This window comes from Cygnus olor, chromosome 21 (assembly GCF_009769625.2).
Source record: "Cygnus olor isolate bCygOlo1 chromosome 21, bCygOlo1.pri.v2, whole genome shotgun sequence".
NCBI lineage: Eukaryota > Metazoa > Chordata > Aves > Anseriformes > Anatidae > Cygnus > Cygnus olor.
Genome location: NC_049189.1, coordinates 2,483,490 through 2,498,455, shown reverse-complemented (window position 1 = coordinate 2,498,455; position 14,966 = coordinate 2,483,490). Strand labels below are relative to the sequence as shown.

Below are 14,966 nucleotides of genomic sequence, written 5' to 3'. Positions count from 1 at the left end.
TTTGTCAAATTCTGTAATGATCCTTGGCTTGTCATGTTAATTCCAGTCCTCTAGTGGAATGCAGCACTTATACTCCACACCCAGGCAAGAGCCTTTGAAACTGTGATGACATTCCCCCTGTGAAAAACATCTGCTCTCCCTGACGGGAAGAACAGAACCAGGGCACTTAGAAATCCACTCACATGAATGGTTCTCTTTTTTTCCCCTTCTTTCTGAGTTTAAAACTTGAGGCTGAAACCAGGTCCTGCAGCAGATGCTCCTTGATTTGTGGTGGTCAGATGAAAACCTGTGTCTTTCAGATCATCATCACCCTGTGAAAAACACACACGATATCAGTAAGTGTCTGCACATGCATTCATCTCTCCAACACAAAAATCAAACTTTTTAAAAAATTTTAATCTAAATAAAAAATTGAAGTATTTTTAAGAGAAGAGCAATAAATATTTGACTATGTATTGACATGATGATTCTGTGAATCCAACAGAAATTGGATTTGAAAAGGAACAGAGCAAAAGCTGGGCTTTCATGCTGTCCTTGTCAGGCAAGTACAGGTGAGTCTAAGAGTTCCAGGCCCTGAAAAGCCAATGGAACACAGTCCTCATGCACTTTTCCCACATCAGGATGAGGACACCTGTCAGCCCATGGCAGGAAGGACAGCAGAAAATGCCAGCTGCCGATGTGCCGTGCTTACCAACTGGCTGTATCCAAGGCCTCCCTCAGGCGGCCGGGGGCTAGTGCCACGTTTCACCCTTTGCTGTTCGCTTTTTGCTGGCCAGGTTGGAAACATGGAGGGGTCAATAGGAAGGGGAGTCTCTCGGAAATACTCGTGCTTCAAACCATCTTCAGCAGTGATTCTTCTGGCTGGGTAGTACGTCAAAAAACTGAAAAGGATTTAAAAAGACAATGAAGTAGGGAAGAAGGGAGTCAGGCAGAAAGAAGAAACACTTAAGCCCCAAAAGTCTAAATTCTTCAGAAATGCATTTTAGAATTTTCCACTTTCTAACAAAGAATTCTGTTAACGAGCGTGATTCCTTATAAATGGACTAACACAGAAAGCTAATTTTAAAAGCGTGCTTCCCACAGGAACCTGTAATTAATGGAACTCCATACCAAAAGGAGCCTTTGCTAGGGATCTGTTTAGATAAGTGTAAATCATTGAGACACCGCACTACTGCGGGTAGTCAGACACAGCTCAAAAGGGATCCAAGATGGTTCAATTGAAATATTTACAAGGCTTCTTTGCTTTTTAGAGAAGACAACTGAGATTATATAGATACACCACATAACTGTACAGCTCGTGGTTGACTATTTTAAACATTTCACAGTGCAGAAACGTGTGTTACTGTACTGTTCGTCCTACCAGCCTTTAGCCCTGACTATCCAAAATCTGTACATGGAATGGGTTCCACTGCCTTCTGTACACTTTTTTTTCTTCCTTTTTTCAATTGTAATTTAACAAGATCCACCAGCAGACTGCAAAAAAGACTCCACAAGCTGACTCACCACAAAATTAAAAATAACATTAATCAGCTAAAACTACTACTAAAACATTTTCCTGTTCTTCTAGGACATAGGTGTCCAAGAATAATCTTGGACTGAGGTTTAACAGCAGGTGTTAAAGAGCATGGTATGCTGAACAAAGCTATTGTGAGTGAGGAATAGCACTGAAAGAATGTCACAGACCCTTCAGCATGTTTTGACAAGATGTTAAATCTAATAAAGACATACCACACTTCACTACAAGTCATTTTCCACAACTACCATACAAGTGAAAACATTTTCCCAAGGATACTCTAGAAGCTAGCACTTACTTGTTCATCAGATCAAAGCCCTGATCAGAGAGGAGTGCTCCAAATCTCTTGCGCAGATTGTTATAGGGATATTCTGTGAACGTCATCTTCTTTACTGCTGGCAGCTCGTTGTAACCAGGCCAAATTTTTTCGCTTGGAGTACCCAGATCCTACAGATTAAAATGTCTTCTTAATAAACTCATTGTAGAGTGCAACCCTTCTGCTTATTCATCATGCAGTTACAGGAGTTGATAAATATCCAGAGAAAACAGATAAAATACAAAACATAACGTAACCCTAGCCTAGAATTGGTACTGTAAAACAAAAAAACAAAGCAGTGAGCCTTTTATTAAGGCCGAATCTTTGTCAAAGAGCTACAAGCACTTTCATTTTCCTACTGCTCTACTATAGCTGCCTCTATAACCAGTCAGTTAGAATCCAGAGGTGTTAAAAGCGTTACCTTAAAGACTTTGTTAATCTGGTCGATTTCTGACTTCCCTGGAAACAATGGTTTCTGAGTTAACAACTCTCCAAATATGCACCCTACAGACCACATGTCTATTGCTGTTGAATATTCCTAAAAAAAAAAAGGAAAGAAGGTACCTTATAAAATCAGTAAGATTAAAAAAAAAAAAAAAAAAGAAAAGAAGAATCTGCTCTGACCAGAACATGTACAGTCATCCCAATAGCCAAGACACGGGCCTCAACTGTATTTATTCAAAAGTCAAAGTCGCTGTGAATTCAGAGTAATACCCATAAATACCCATATATACAAAAATACACCATGATGAAGCGTGAAAGTTGCCACAATGCTTCACTCAAACAACATTACAGCTAGCAAAGTGTTCTAAAGTTGCCCAGTGTTTCACAGAGGTCCTTACCCCTTATGTTCCCACAAGAGCAATCTCAGGTTATGGGCACAAAGCTTGATCTCCATGATATATCTTCTCTCTTAAATGTAGCTTTTTCTCCTTTCACAAAAACGTCTTCGACAGATAGCATAGGGCTTCTTCTACTTTTGCACCCATATTTTTTGGTGACAGTGCAGTATTTTTATTCTGGTGTGGTAGATAACAGGTAGGGAACATTGCCAGCATGTTGCCAGTATCTTGTTCTGCTCTTGGGTGTCACAGATTTTAGACCAAGACAAAGAAATCCAGCTGCCTAGTATTGCAGTGGCAGTTCCCACCAATCCATAGAAGTCCAGCAGCACTACCACATCAGCAATATAATGGAGACCAGCTCAATCTGTCACCCACCCATCCTCTGTGGAAAGCGGAACCTTTTTAGCTTTGTTAATGGGAAAGATAAAATTGAAGTTTCCGAATTTCCACTTCTAACTAAGTCAATATAAAGAATCGAGCATACCTATACTTTGTTCATGAATTATAAAATAAAGTTAGTCTGAAAAGTTATTCCTCTAGCTCCCAGAAGAATAAAGAGACACAAACCTTGGCTCCAAGCAGCAGCTCTGGAGCCCTGTACCAAAGCGTCACAACCACTGGTGTGTAAGGCTTCAGTGGAGATCCGTATTCTCGGGCTAGTCCAAAATCTCCAACCTGAATGAAAAGAGAACCCCACAGAGAAGTCATTTTCCACCCGAGGAAAGAGTTTTTGTTATATTAAAACATTCTGTCCAGCTCTTAACATAGTGACAATGCAGTGTAATTCTGCAATACGAGATTTTCTGTAAGTGTGGATACATTTCATGAAATTCTTACTTTTAAAATGCCTGAATGACTGAGCAACAGGTTGGAAGTTTTCAGGTCTCGATGAAGTATCCAGTTGTCGTGAAGATGCTTGACTCCTCGTAGTAATTGAATCATCAAGGTTTTCACTTCACCTGAAGGGAAAAGAAGCCAAATACATTTAAAAGATGCAATCTGTCTTTTTTTTTTGTTTGTTTGTTTGCTTGGAGAAAAGGGGGAGGAGGGGAAGGGATGTTGAGTTAAAAGCACACCATCGATTGCACCATAAAAATGTGTCGTAGAACAAAAACAGTTAAATCCAAAAAGCTGCCAGTACAGCACAATGAACTTGAATAGCTGGAATGCATCCAAGTAATGCTCAGAAATTAATGCTTCTCAACAAAGTGGCCAAAAATAAAACCCAGTGTTCACTTCCAGTCTAGCACAGAGGAAACTCCCTCTTAATTTCACATCTGAACTTCAGTTTCACCCTCAGCATGCGAACTGGATTCATCAGCCAAACATCTCTATGAATACCAGCACTGCCAGCCTACCTTCCTATCTTATCTGCTGTCAGTGGAATCAGATTAGACAGAGAAAAAGCAGTGAAATCTCTATTCCAAAGAAGGCTCAGAGGACATTCCAAGGCAATATATGTCATCGTGCAAGCTAGCTCCCTGATGTCAGTACAGCCCAAAGACAATGGGGTTTTTAGAGGTCAGTCTTTCAATTCTGACAATTAAAGGAGACTCTGGCAAACAGTACCTGGTAGAAATGGTTGTTTCATTGTTTCCATCAGGCTCTTGAGATCATGTTCTACATAGTTCATTACAATATATATTTTATCCATATTACTGCCTACAACGATTTCCTAAAACACAAAAACAAATGATCAAAACAAGCACACACTATTAAAAATAGCATGCAAAAATGAATTTTAGGAATTTACTTGGCAAGAGGACAAACACAGCCTGCCATTGGTAAAATCCACGGAAAACCTATATTAGATTCCCAAGACAACAGCTTATTTTTGCAAAATGGCAGATTTTGTATAGACAAAAACTATGTATTTAGTTTTACAGGTAGTATAAAACTGCTTATATTAACAAGCTCTGCTAGGAATGATAACATTTTTATCAGGCATGTTAAAAACCAAGAGGCAACATTTCAAGAACAAAAATCCTTTTGAAATAGAAGGTTTCTGGACTTACTCTGACAGTGACAATATTTAGATGCTGTGCTTTCAGAATAGTATTTATTTCTCTAAGAGATGTAATGGGGAAGCCTTCCTTTCCTTCTCCATTTTCAGTCGCTTCAGCGCCACAATTTCATCTGCAAGAAAAACAGAATTATTAACTGCAGACTCCCCATCATATAGCTAATAAAATTTGTTTTAAGAGGTCCCCCAGTGTTCTTTTACTACTTTAATGCATTTGAATGAAAACTGTTACAGAGGACATTATATTGAACTTACGAACAGTCGGTCTGGCATTAGCAGTGTAAAAACAAAACAGACAAACAAAAAACTGCCAAATTTAAGGAAAAGTAAGAAAATACAGAATACAAATCCAAAATTTACTTCATGAATTTTAGCATATTCCAACATAACTCATCCCAAAAGAGATTAAAAGGAAAAGCCTATTCAACTCTAAATCCTCAGAGTTTGGATGAGGTGATAGAAATGCCTCAAATACAGTTTATGTCTCTTTTAAGACCCAACTCAAAACATTACCAAAGTGAACAATTTAAATAAATCTGCTTTTGCATGATATTATAGAGAATAATGGCTATGTCAGCCTCTGAGCCAATGCCTCAAGACAGATAAGGAAAAGAAGGAGGAGCTGATGGCAGATATCCAGTAAATGAGTGAAGTCAGAGAAACCATGCCGGCTGTACACTCCCATTCCCCAAAAGGAGATCAAAAGGTCATATTATTCTAAAATAAACAGAGAAACTGAGACATCCAGAATTTTAACTGTCACCAAAATCACAGCTTGTCAGTTGGAACCTGAGAATAACAATAATTTCTAAACCTGCTCTAGAACACAATTATTTTCACAAGCTCTCTTCACCATCTGCCACTTCTATTGAAAATTGCAGATACTTAATTTACTGTGCTACAGCTCTCTTTGAAAATGACCAGCTTGCAAGACAGTAACATATCACTAGTGATGGCAACACTACAGGGAAAAAATAGAGATCAGAGCCAAAAGAACGGATTGTATCTTACATTATCTTTTTCCAGGGAAAAAGAAAAGCTACACTAATATCACATTTTTTGTTAAAGCATCCAAGCAAATATTTCTTTCACTTGAGAAATCAGCATGGGAGAGGAACACAGAAATGACCTGACGGTTGACTCTTGCACCATCCATAAGAAATGCAATAATTTCCTCCAGACGCTTGCCATTACAAAGCAGGTAAGAAAAGAGATTTTGAATTTTAAAAATATAAATCCACTTGTGCATGGAAATTTCTTTCTACAACAAAATACTGCAGTATATACTCATGGCACACAAAACAGTGCGTTTGTGAATTCTCTCATCAGTCGCTGTGTTTAGCGTGACACCTAGTGGCACACTTATTTAAATTCAGCCAACCAATCAATCTGTTAACTAGCTAAAGCAAATCACAAACCAGAAATAATTGCCTAATGGGCCAGAAACCGAAATCATATTAACTGCTTTTAGCATCCAATAAAGAAATTACTTCTGAACTCAAATAGCTGCTAGCAAAACCCATACGTCAAAGTCCATGTCCTCCTAAAAGCATAGATTAGCCTCAAAAAAGGAAGAAGCATTTTAAACATTTTGTTCCTCAATGTAGATGCAGAACCATAATTTGCATATAACTGCAGCTCTAAATTTATATATGGGACACAAGTAGAAATTAGCTAAAAGAAAAATTAACTTTTTACAGCTTTCCCCTTTCCTAGGCAGGAAGACTGGTACAAAAGAATATCAGTTTTGTGCTTAAAATGCAATCTGCAAGGCAAGATACCCGAGCTGTTTCTCACTCTACCACAGACTCCCCTTTCTGTACTCCGTGGTCAGTTATTGTGAAGGTTGCTTGAATTTATAAAGCTCCACTGGCAGTTGTGCAACAGAAGAGTCTATAGAAATGCAAAACACACTAGATGCAACTTGTGTGTAGTTCTTACACATGACACTGATGATTCCATATTTTCAAGAACAGGTAAATTAGCAAGCTTTCAACTTGCTAGTCCCAAAATTCATAGCAATCCCCACAGATGACAATAGCTGTCATGGCAACACAGATCTTGATTGAAATGCTCTTACATTAGATGATAATTATGACACAATGCTTAGCTAATACCATGAAGATAATAACTGGAGACCGCTTATACTAACCAGTCTTTTTGTCTTTTGCTCTGTACACCACACCATATGTTCCCTCTTCAATTCTGTTCAAACACTGAAATTCTTCCACACTACGACATCCCTGAGAAAAGAAAGAGGCAACATTTACTTCTGGAGTGTCTGCAGGAGCGTTGCGCTTGTTTGTTCTAAGAAGACATAAGTTAAACTTACGCAACTTCACAGAAATAGTTAAAATTTACCAAGAGAATTGAACAATATGGTTAGTAATAATCAAAAGGTATTATACTTTTATCTATATGTAAAAGTCATCTCACTTGTGCTCCATGCATGTCTTTTACTCGTCAAGGCAGTAATATTCCACACAGAAACGCGTATTTTGTGATGTTGAGTCAGCAAGACATATTCTGCCCGTAAACTATTTCATGCATAAATGCTACTGCAAATGTTTATCACGTTAGTGAAGCAGCTCCTGAAATCTACTTGCGTATGCCATGCTCAAGCACCCTGTAAGAGATCCTCTACCTGAAGTGCGGGAAGGTACTTAGGAAGCTCTTGTTTCAGTTCAATGGGGGAAGAGGCTGGGGAGTCGGGAATATAGTCTCCTTCTGTCATCGCGTTGGACTGGGGGGTCCCCTCCCCTACTTCCTCTTCTTCCACTTCGCTTCCGGCTGAATCTCGATCAAACCTCGACTCTGTAACTTCAAAAGTCAGAATCAGTCGTGGAAAGAGGGGGTCATTTGGAACAATTAAGTTCAGCTTTAGACAAATAAGGGAAGAGAAACACTGATCATTATAAGACAGCAAAGGTATGCAAATTTTGTTGGTGGAATACTGAAGATCAACGAGAAGAAGCCAAATTTCTCCTGTTTGCAGAGAGATGATGCTTTCAAGCATTCCAGTTTATAGTCACGTACGTACAATTTCCTGAGTTAAACACGGCACATCAAAAAAATAAATCTTTAACAGAACACAAGAAAAAAAGTGACCAACTATCTCTCATTATGATTGCAAAGCTGTTTTGATGAGAGGCCAGGACAAGAGACCCAAAATGAAAAAGAAGGAAATTGTAGCTCATTAGACTAGGATCTGATTTCCTCTAAACCTAGACCTTGGTTCAGATTTCAAGGAATTTCTGATGCTGACAGGAGAATGGCCTTAAAACGCAAAATACACAATGCCTTAGAATGATGGTAGAACTGCAACAACAAATAGATTTCAAATATTTTAAAATATTTTTAGAAATAGATTTAGCAGCAAAAATTGAGACAACCATTTCTTTATACATTCAGTATTTGCATTGTACCAACTGGGATGTGGTTTCCATTCTCCCGTTCCTCCTCTTCACTCATTTCTTCTTCGCTCACCTCTTCTGCAAGACAGAACCAAGTTCAACTGAATCAACTCGGCACTTCAGTAGTTGATTGCAATGCAGATCACTGTTGAAATGCTTTTCTAATTTATTGTGCTTTCTTTACTGTTGTCTAGTTCGTGACCTCATACTTGCTTTTCACTTGGAAAACAAATGCTTCCTCAAACTCAACAACTCAACATTAGTGGGGAGACTAATGAATGTTTGCTTAGTAATTCTGATGGATTTTAAAGAAAAATATCCAGATAGTTTTTTAAAGAAAAATATCCAGAGTGGGCTGCTGTGCTTTTTTCTGTATTAATTAAAGACAAGAATGGCTGTAAGACTTCTTTTACTAAACCTTTTTAATTTTTTTTATGTTCACGTACTTGTACTGTAATGAAAAAAAAATCTGATATTTGCAACTGAAACAATTCAAAACCAACAGAGATATGTGTGTCTCACCACCCCCACGCAGACAGCAGAATTGTTCTCTACAGATTGTCTGCTACCGTCCAATACAAACTTATTTGAACTGTTAGCATTACACCATTTAGGAAGTCACAAATGGCTTTCAGTTTTCTTATCTGGCTTCTTAGACAAATAATTGGTATTACCTTTATATAAAACACTAAAATGTGACTTGTTCTTTTTTCTTTTTAGCTATTTTGACCTGTCAGGTCTCAGCCTATCCTAGACTAAGAGAAAAGGAAAATACCCAACTAAAATACAGGATGGGAAACAAAGAAAAGCTGTAACACACCACACTGGGACCTGCTTTACATTACTCACCGGCTGACTGCTCAGACACTTCTTCAGAATTGCTTCCTGTCTCCTCCTCCTCCTCCTCCTCTTCTCCCTCTTCCTCAGATCCTTCACTGCTAGACTCTTCCTCCTCTTCTTCTGAGCCTGATCCAGACTCCGCTGAGGAATAGTAGAACAGGGAACTAAGTAGACACACTATCTAATAACTGTGTTTCCTCAAACAGACAATTGTGTGATTAACTGTATCTACTACATTGCATTTGATTACCTGATGAAGACTCTGCTGAACTGGTTTTTCTCTCACTGTCACTGATATCTTGCAAGTCTGAAAGAGGATCTCTCTCTTCTGGTTTCTCTTCTTTCACTGATACCACAGAAATCAAAAACAGGGTGCAACTGAATTTCACTTCTACTTATAGGACTATGAATACCCAGATAACTAATTTACTTTCCCTGGCCATTAAATTGGTGCTGAATATTCATCCAATACTGAGCAACCAAAAATTTTCACATTCTCCTCAAAAGGCAGACAGCTTTTCTGAGCTGCAGTGGTGCACAATCAACAGCCACAAACGTGGAATGTTGACTTTTTTTTTTTTTTTTTAAACGTGACATAGGCCTACACCCCTCTACATCAGATATGTATTTACAAAAAAAATAAAGGCGTAATGTGATAACAAGCATGACCACGACACAGAGCCTCATTAACATACGTACACAGTGCTTCCTGTGAGTGCTAACTGCTCTCCTGCAGTCCCTCTAGATCACTATGAAAGGGCACACACAAATAGATGTTGATCGATTAAACAGCAAGTTCAAAGGACTCACTGCCTGCCTCTGCCTGGAATTCCAGCTGACTGCACTGGGCATTCAGCTTACCTCAGGTAGTTACACTGATTTTTACAGCTACACACATTAACAAAGCAGACACAGAGCGCTTCTTCTTTAAACAAAGACGTCCTTTTTGTCAGTCGTGCAGTTTCTCTACTCACAGTTAGGACTGTCTATGTACCACATTCTATCTTAGAAAACAAAATTCACCATCTAACCAGAATGCTGCTTTAAGCACTTGTTTTCTTCTACAACATGACAATATTAGTCATGCTTAAGCTGTGTTGTTCCCTCTAAGATTGTTTTTTAAGGTAGCTTAGTTCCTAACACTAAATGCAAGTGGAACTAGTGCAAACAATCCCTTTTTAATCTGCAAAGAAATTAAATTACAAAAGTAGAAAAAAAAAATCAGCTGTCTTTCATCACTGAATGAAGTAACTCACTTTGAAACTTCTTTAATGACTACCCCTACTACTGAACAGGAAAGATTCATTCAATTTGTCACTTACACAATTACCTGCAGAAAAGCATTGCTTTAGAAAACAGTGCATGTGCCATCCTTCTCCAACACTCCAGAGTTATGCCACCAGGGCTGAACTGGACATCACTTTTCATACAGCGCACAAGGGATATATACTAAAAACCACACACTACCCCAGAACGCCTCTCCTAGCCTCCAGGCAACGACATTATGAGGTGGCAAATGCTACCTGGTTTCCTGCTCTCTCCTTGCTCAGGCTTGTCTCTTTGCTGTCGTAATGGACTGCGACTCCAGGGTCTCATTTTCACTTTGTCTCCATATTCTTCCCTTACTGTTCTATGGTGTGCAGAAACTAGTGAAAACAAAACCAAAGGAAGTTGTTAAATCTCCCTGCCCTAATTAAAATTCTTCTGTCTGCCACAGCCACCTGCTTTGCACATTTCTCCTTACAAAATAGTCATGGGGAAGGGTGGAAGTGGAACCTAACTGTATCTAGGAGAGCAAAGATACCTAAGAGAACAAAGGACTAGGATTCACCTCGTGCACAATACAATATGGGTTTGGACTACTTACAGAAAGGTGCTGCCATACTTAGGAAACAGATGCAAGATGCCCTCTATCCTATCCAGTAAACACCCCAAACCTGAGGCTTTAAAGCACGAGAAAGAAGTGGACAGACTAAGGGGATACATAAAAGAATGAAAACAGCTAAGGAGCCAACAGAACATTCAGAGCAATAAAAATAGCTGAAATGAAAGGCTAGGTACATCGAGGAAGACCTGCAAAAATACCCAGCACAAAGGAGCTGTTCAGGATGAGCGGAACTAGAAAGAACAGCAATAAACATGACCTCTTCTGCTACTCCTGAGCAATCTTTGTCACAGGAATGGGTTCAGGTTTTTACCTCTGAAAGCTAGGACAGAGGTCATTTAAACAAAAATGATCTGAACTTATAGAGCAAGAAATCTGATGCAAAGTGAGAGCTCATGTAGAAGTGAGTTTAAATTGACAAATTCTCAGATCTTCCCCACTTGACTCCTATTAGTCTTTTACGTAGCTGGACTACTTAGAAGATCTCTCCCCATCCCCTTACCATTTATTTTCCAAAAACCTTAACACACTTGATTCTGAGACTTTAGTCTCTACCAAATTGGGTTAGACTCAGCTAAGGAGCTCAGAAGCAACTGCAGTCATGACAGATACACACGCACACACACGCAATGCACACGACGACTCCAGCAATTACATAAACCTTGTTTCTATAGAAAACCAGAGACTTATCGACTACTCCATATGCCAGGACATCTGACATCGTTTTATTTCCCTTTGTACAACTTTAGAGATTTTTTTTCCAGATAGAGCCACCACCCCACTTCCCACTTCTTTGTTGTTGTTGTTAACTCTGGCACTGACCTAAGTAAAAATTGCTTTCTATACCTCTGTCCCACCACTGTGGCAGACATTGAGCTCAAACAATATTTATACAGTTACCTTCTCTTCTGGCTTCCCGTTCCTTACGTCTTTCTTCAGCTCGCCTCTCACGTTCCTTTTGCTCCCTTTGTTCTTTTTGCTGCTCTCTGATTTTTCGCTCTCGCTCTCGCTCAAGTTGCTCCAAGCGATCCCTAGAAAAGAACTTTTGTTATTTTTTTGTTACGTTACAGTTCACTATAAATTCAAATTATGAAGTGAAGGTAAACTGTTTTCTGTAACCAGCTACAAGGCTGTTCAATTTCAGTAGCAACAACACCACAGCAACGGAGCTTTTCAGCTGATCCTTTAAAAACAAAGACATCAGCTTGAAAACTCATGAGCTTCTGCACCTTTACCAGGATTTAAACACAAAGTAAGGAAGTTCAGTCAATAAATCCTACTATGCCAAACTGGTTTGCTGTTTTCTTTGTTACAGTAAAACAGTGAAAATGACTTCACTTAGAAACATCTCCTGTAATAAAGTCACTTACAAAGGCAATCAAAGTCAAGAACCCATTTTAGTTAGACAACACATTCACAGGAACATGGTACTGTCACCAGACCTTACCAGTTTTCGCTCTGAATTTGTGTGTCATTTCAGAGCAATGAAAGGTTAGAGATACTTTTAGAGGAGGAATCAGCTCATCTTTTTGTTAGTCTGTCCAAGGGTGGATGTACCTCTCCCTCCTGGAATGCTCCCTTGCCATTTCTCTCCGTTTCTGTCTTTCCCATTCACGTCGGGCCTTATCCTGCTCTTCTCTATGTCTCTTCCTACGCTCATGTTCCCGTTCTTTCTCTTTCACTCTGGCATGTTTCCCTAAACAAGCAAAAATTAATTTTGGAGTGTTACTGTTCAAAACATTTAATGCTCCTGTTTTCAAAAAGTAAAATTAGAAAGGATGAAACTTACGATAACCTATTTCTATGCTCTCTGTACTTTCCTTAATGGAAAAATCCTGATCTGAAAGGGTGTTAAAAAATTAAAAAATTGTAAGATCTTGCACAAATGCATTGAAAACAACCAAAAAAAAGGTTGTAACAGGAATACAAAGTGTACGTTTCTAGACCCGTTAATACTGAAAGGATATTTGTCTCTTTACAGTCAGGTACAAATAGTTCATCGCCCTGACTCAGCGAAGCCAGAAAGAAGCACAACAGACTTCAAAGAGCAAAAGCAGACTCTGGGTCCCTGACAAAAGTGGTTACTGTCCTCTCAAACGCAAACATGCACCTGTTGTTCTTTAAAGGGCATTAGACAAAATCAAAGAAAAAAAAAAACACGGAAATTTAACTTCCTTTGTCTTATCCATCTGAGTGTTTTCTCTGGTCTGTCAATTGTTGTTATTTACTGTCTATATAGCACCTGTTCAGCTCGACCTCGGAGAGCTACAAGAAGCATTAGGCAAACGTATTAATTAACACTCACCTTCTGCTGAGTGACTACGATGTCTACGCTTCTCTTTCCTCTTTTCATCTTTTCTATGATGGGTTTTTTCTTTCCGTGACATTTGCTGGGGGGGTTTTATAGCCAAAGAATCATCTTCTTCTCCTCTACAACATGAGGCAAATTAATCAGCTGAGGAAGGTTACATGTACTGTCTAACAAATTGTGTTATTTCCTCTTAATTTTAAAAACAGCATTCTTTTCCTATTTTATTAATTTATATTAATTTCTATAATACCCATGAATCAAAGCATTAACAGTAAATTACAGAAAATCATAGTCATACGGATGAAAAGTCAATCTATTGTTACATACCAACTTTTAATACACAAGCAAACAGGATGAATTAAGCATCAAAGAGAACTCAGCATGCCTTTAACAACATCTTGAGCAAAATATTTCAGGTAGCAACCAAAATTGGACCACACTACATTGTTAAGCCTGAATCAGCCCTTCAAAGAGATATCTGGGCATCTTCTGGTAACAGGAGATAAGATAGAACACCAACCTCCTCAAAAAGCTAATTTTTTCCCATTAAGATACTTTTAAACGCTCTCCTCAGCACTTCCACCATTTCATTTCAGCAACACGTTCTAAGATGAGAACTCTGTTCTCTCATTGTTACCTATCTTCCATAGAGTCTTCCCTCCTGTAAGGTGAATTTCTGATCGTTATTTCCATGCGGTGATCCCTCAACTCCCCCTCTTCAAGAGAATCCCGCTTCGAATCCCTATCATCCGACTGCCAAACAAACACAAGAAAGGGGAAAAACAGAATGGAAGTAATTTGTATGTCACAAAGAACAATAAAATAGTACTCAACTCTTCCATTTTTGGAAGAAAAATCTCCAGCTGTACAGCACGCTGACTTATGAGAGATTTTTGTAGTGTAAGCAGCTAAATACAGCTAGATTACATTTATAACAGTTCAGCTGTAATCGCAATGTAATTAGACAAGATCAAACAACTATTAAGCGGTTATATTAACTAGTGTTATTTTTTAACGCAAAGTTACTCCGTATAAAGTTGTAGAAAGTAATGTAAAAGTTATTTGAGAACATTTAACTCCATTTTTCTATAAAACCTCCAAAAAGGCTTTTAGGTGAAGTGCCACTGCCATTTAATTGTTTTTTTTTTTTTTTTTTTTTTAATTTTTCTAACAAACAACCACAAAATGAAGAAATATATAATAATTATTAATATATATTTGTGTTATACGTAATTATTGTATAAAATAACGATATTGATGACACGTATAACGTAAGAGATGAAACGAAATCATAGGAAAACAGTGCTTTCTGTCAAGCTTTGGCACGGGGGGGGCAGAGATCACACACGAAGCGTGCGTACGAGCCCGGAGGATCCCCCCGGATCACAGAGATCCCCCCGGGATCACCAAGGATCCCCCTCCCCTGTCAGCTTACGTTCTTCATGCGCTTTATCTCTGCCTTCTCCTCCTGCTCCTTCCTCCGCTTCTTCTCCTGCAGAATCTCATCTAAAGTTTTCACTTTCCAAGAATCCTTTTCATCACCCATTGGAGTTTAAGAGCCCAAACCCCTGCGAATAAAGCACAAAAACCCCGCTCCGTTACCGAGCCCCTCAGGCCCCAGCCCCGGCCCCCCCCCCCCCCCAAATCCCCTCAGCCCCCCCCCCGCTCACCGCCGCCGCTGCCGGGCCCCGGGACGAGCAGCGCAACGCGAACGCGTCACTTCCGCCCGCCGCGGCCGGCTGATGACGTACACGGGGGGGGGGAAAACACGGGAGCCGCGAGGGGCCGTGTGGGGAAGGGCCGGCGGCGCCATTTTGACG

General features: G+C 39.3%; 1 protein-coding gene across 1 annotated transcript; it reads right to left on the bottom strand.

Annotated features, from left to right (window-relative positions):
- Positions 1 to 203: 203 nt before the first annotated feature.
- CDK11A (cyclin dependent kinase 11A) lies at positions 204 to 14,916 on the bottom strand. The gene is given in 21 exon segments (XM_040533225.1): positions 204 to 311; positions 692 to 881; positions 1,812 to 1,960; positions 2,251 to 2,367; positions 3,242 to 3,349; positions 3,512 to 3,633; positions 4,244 to 4,349; positions 4,690 to 4,772; positions 4,775 to 4,810; positions 6,850 to 6,940; positions 7,342 to 7,517; positions 8,123 to 8,188; positions 8,960 to 9,091; positions 9,201 to 9,296; positions 10,474 to 10,596; positions 11,736 to 11,866; positions 12,393 to 12,531; positions 13,141 to 13,265; positions 13,784 to 13,899; positions 14,582 to 14,714; positions 14,817 to 14,916. Coding segments are annotated over 20 exon segments (2,310 nt in total). The 5' UTR covers positions 14,693 to 14,714; positions 14,817 to 14,916; the 3' UTR covers positions 204 to 218.
- Positions 14,917 to 14,966: the final 50 nt, after the last annotated feature.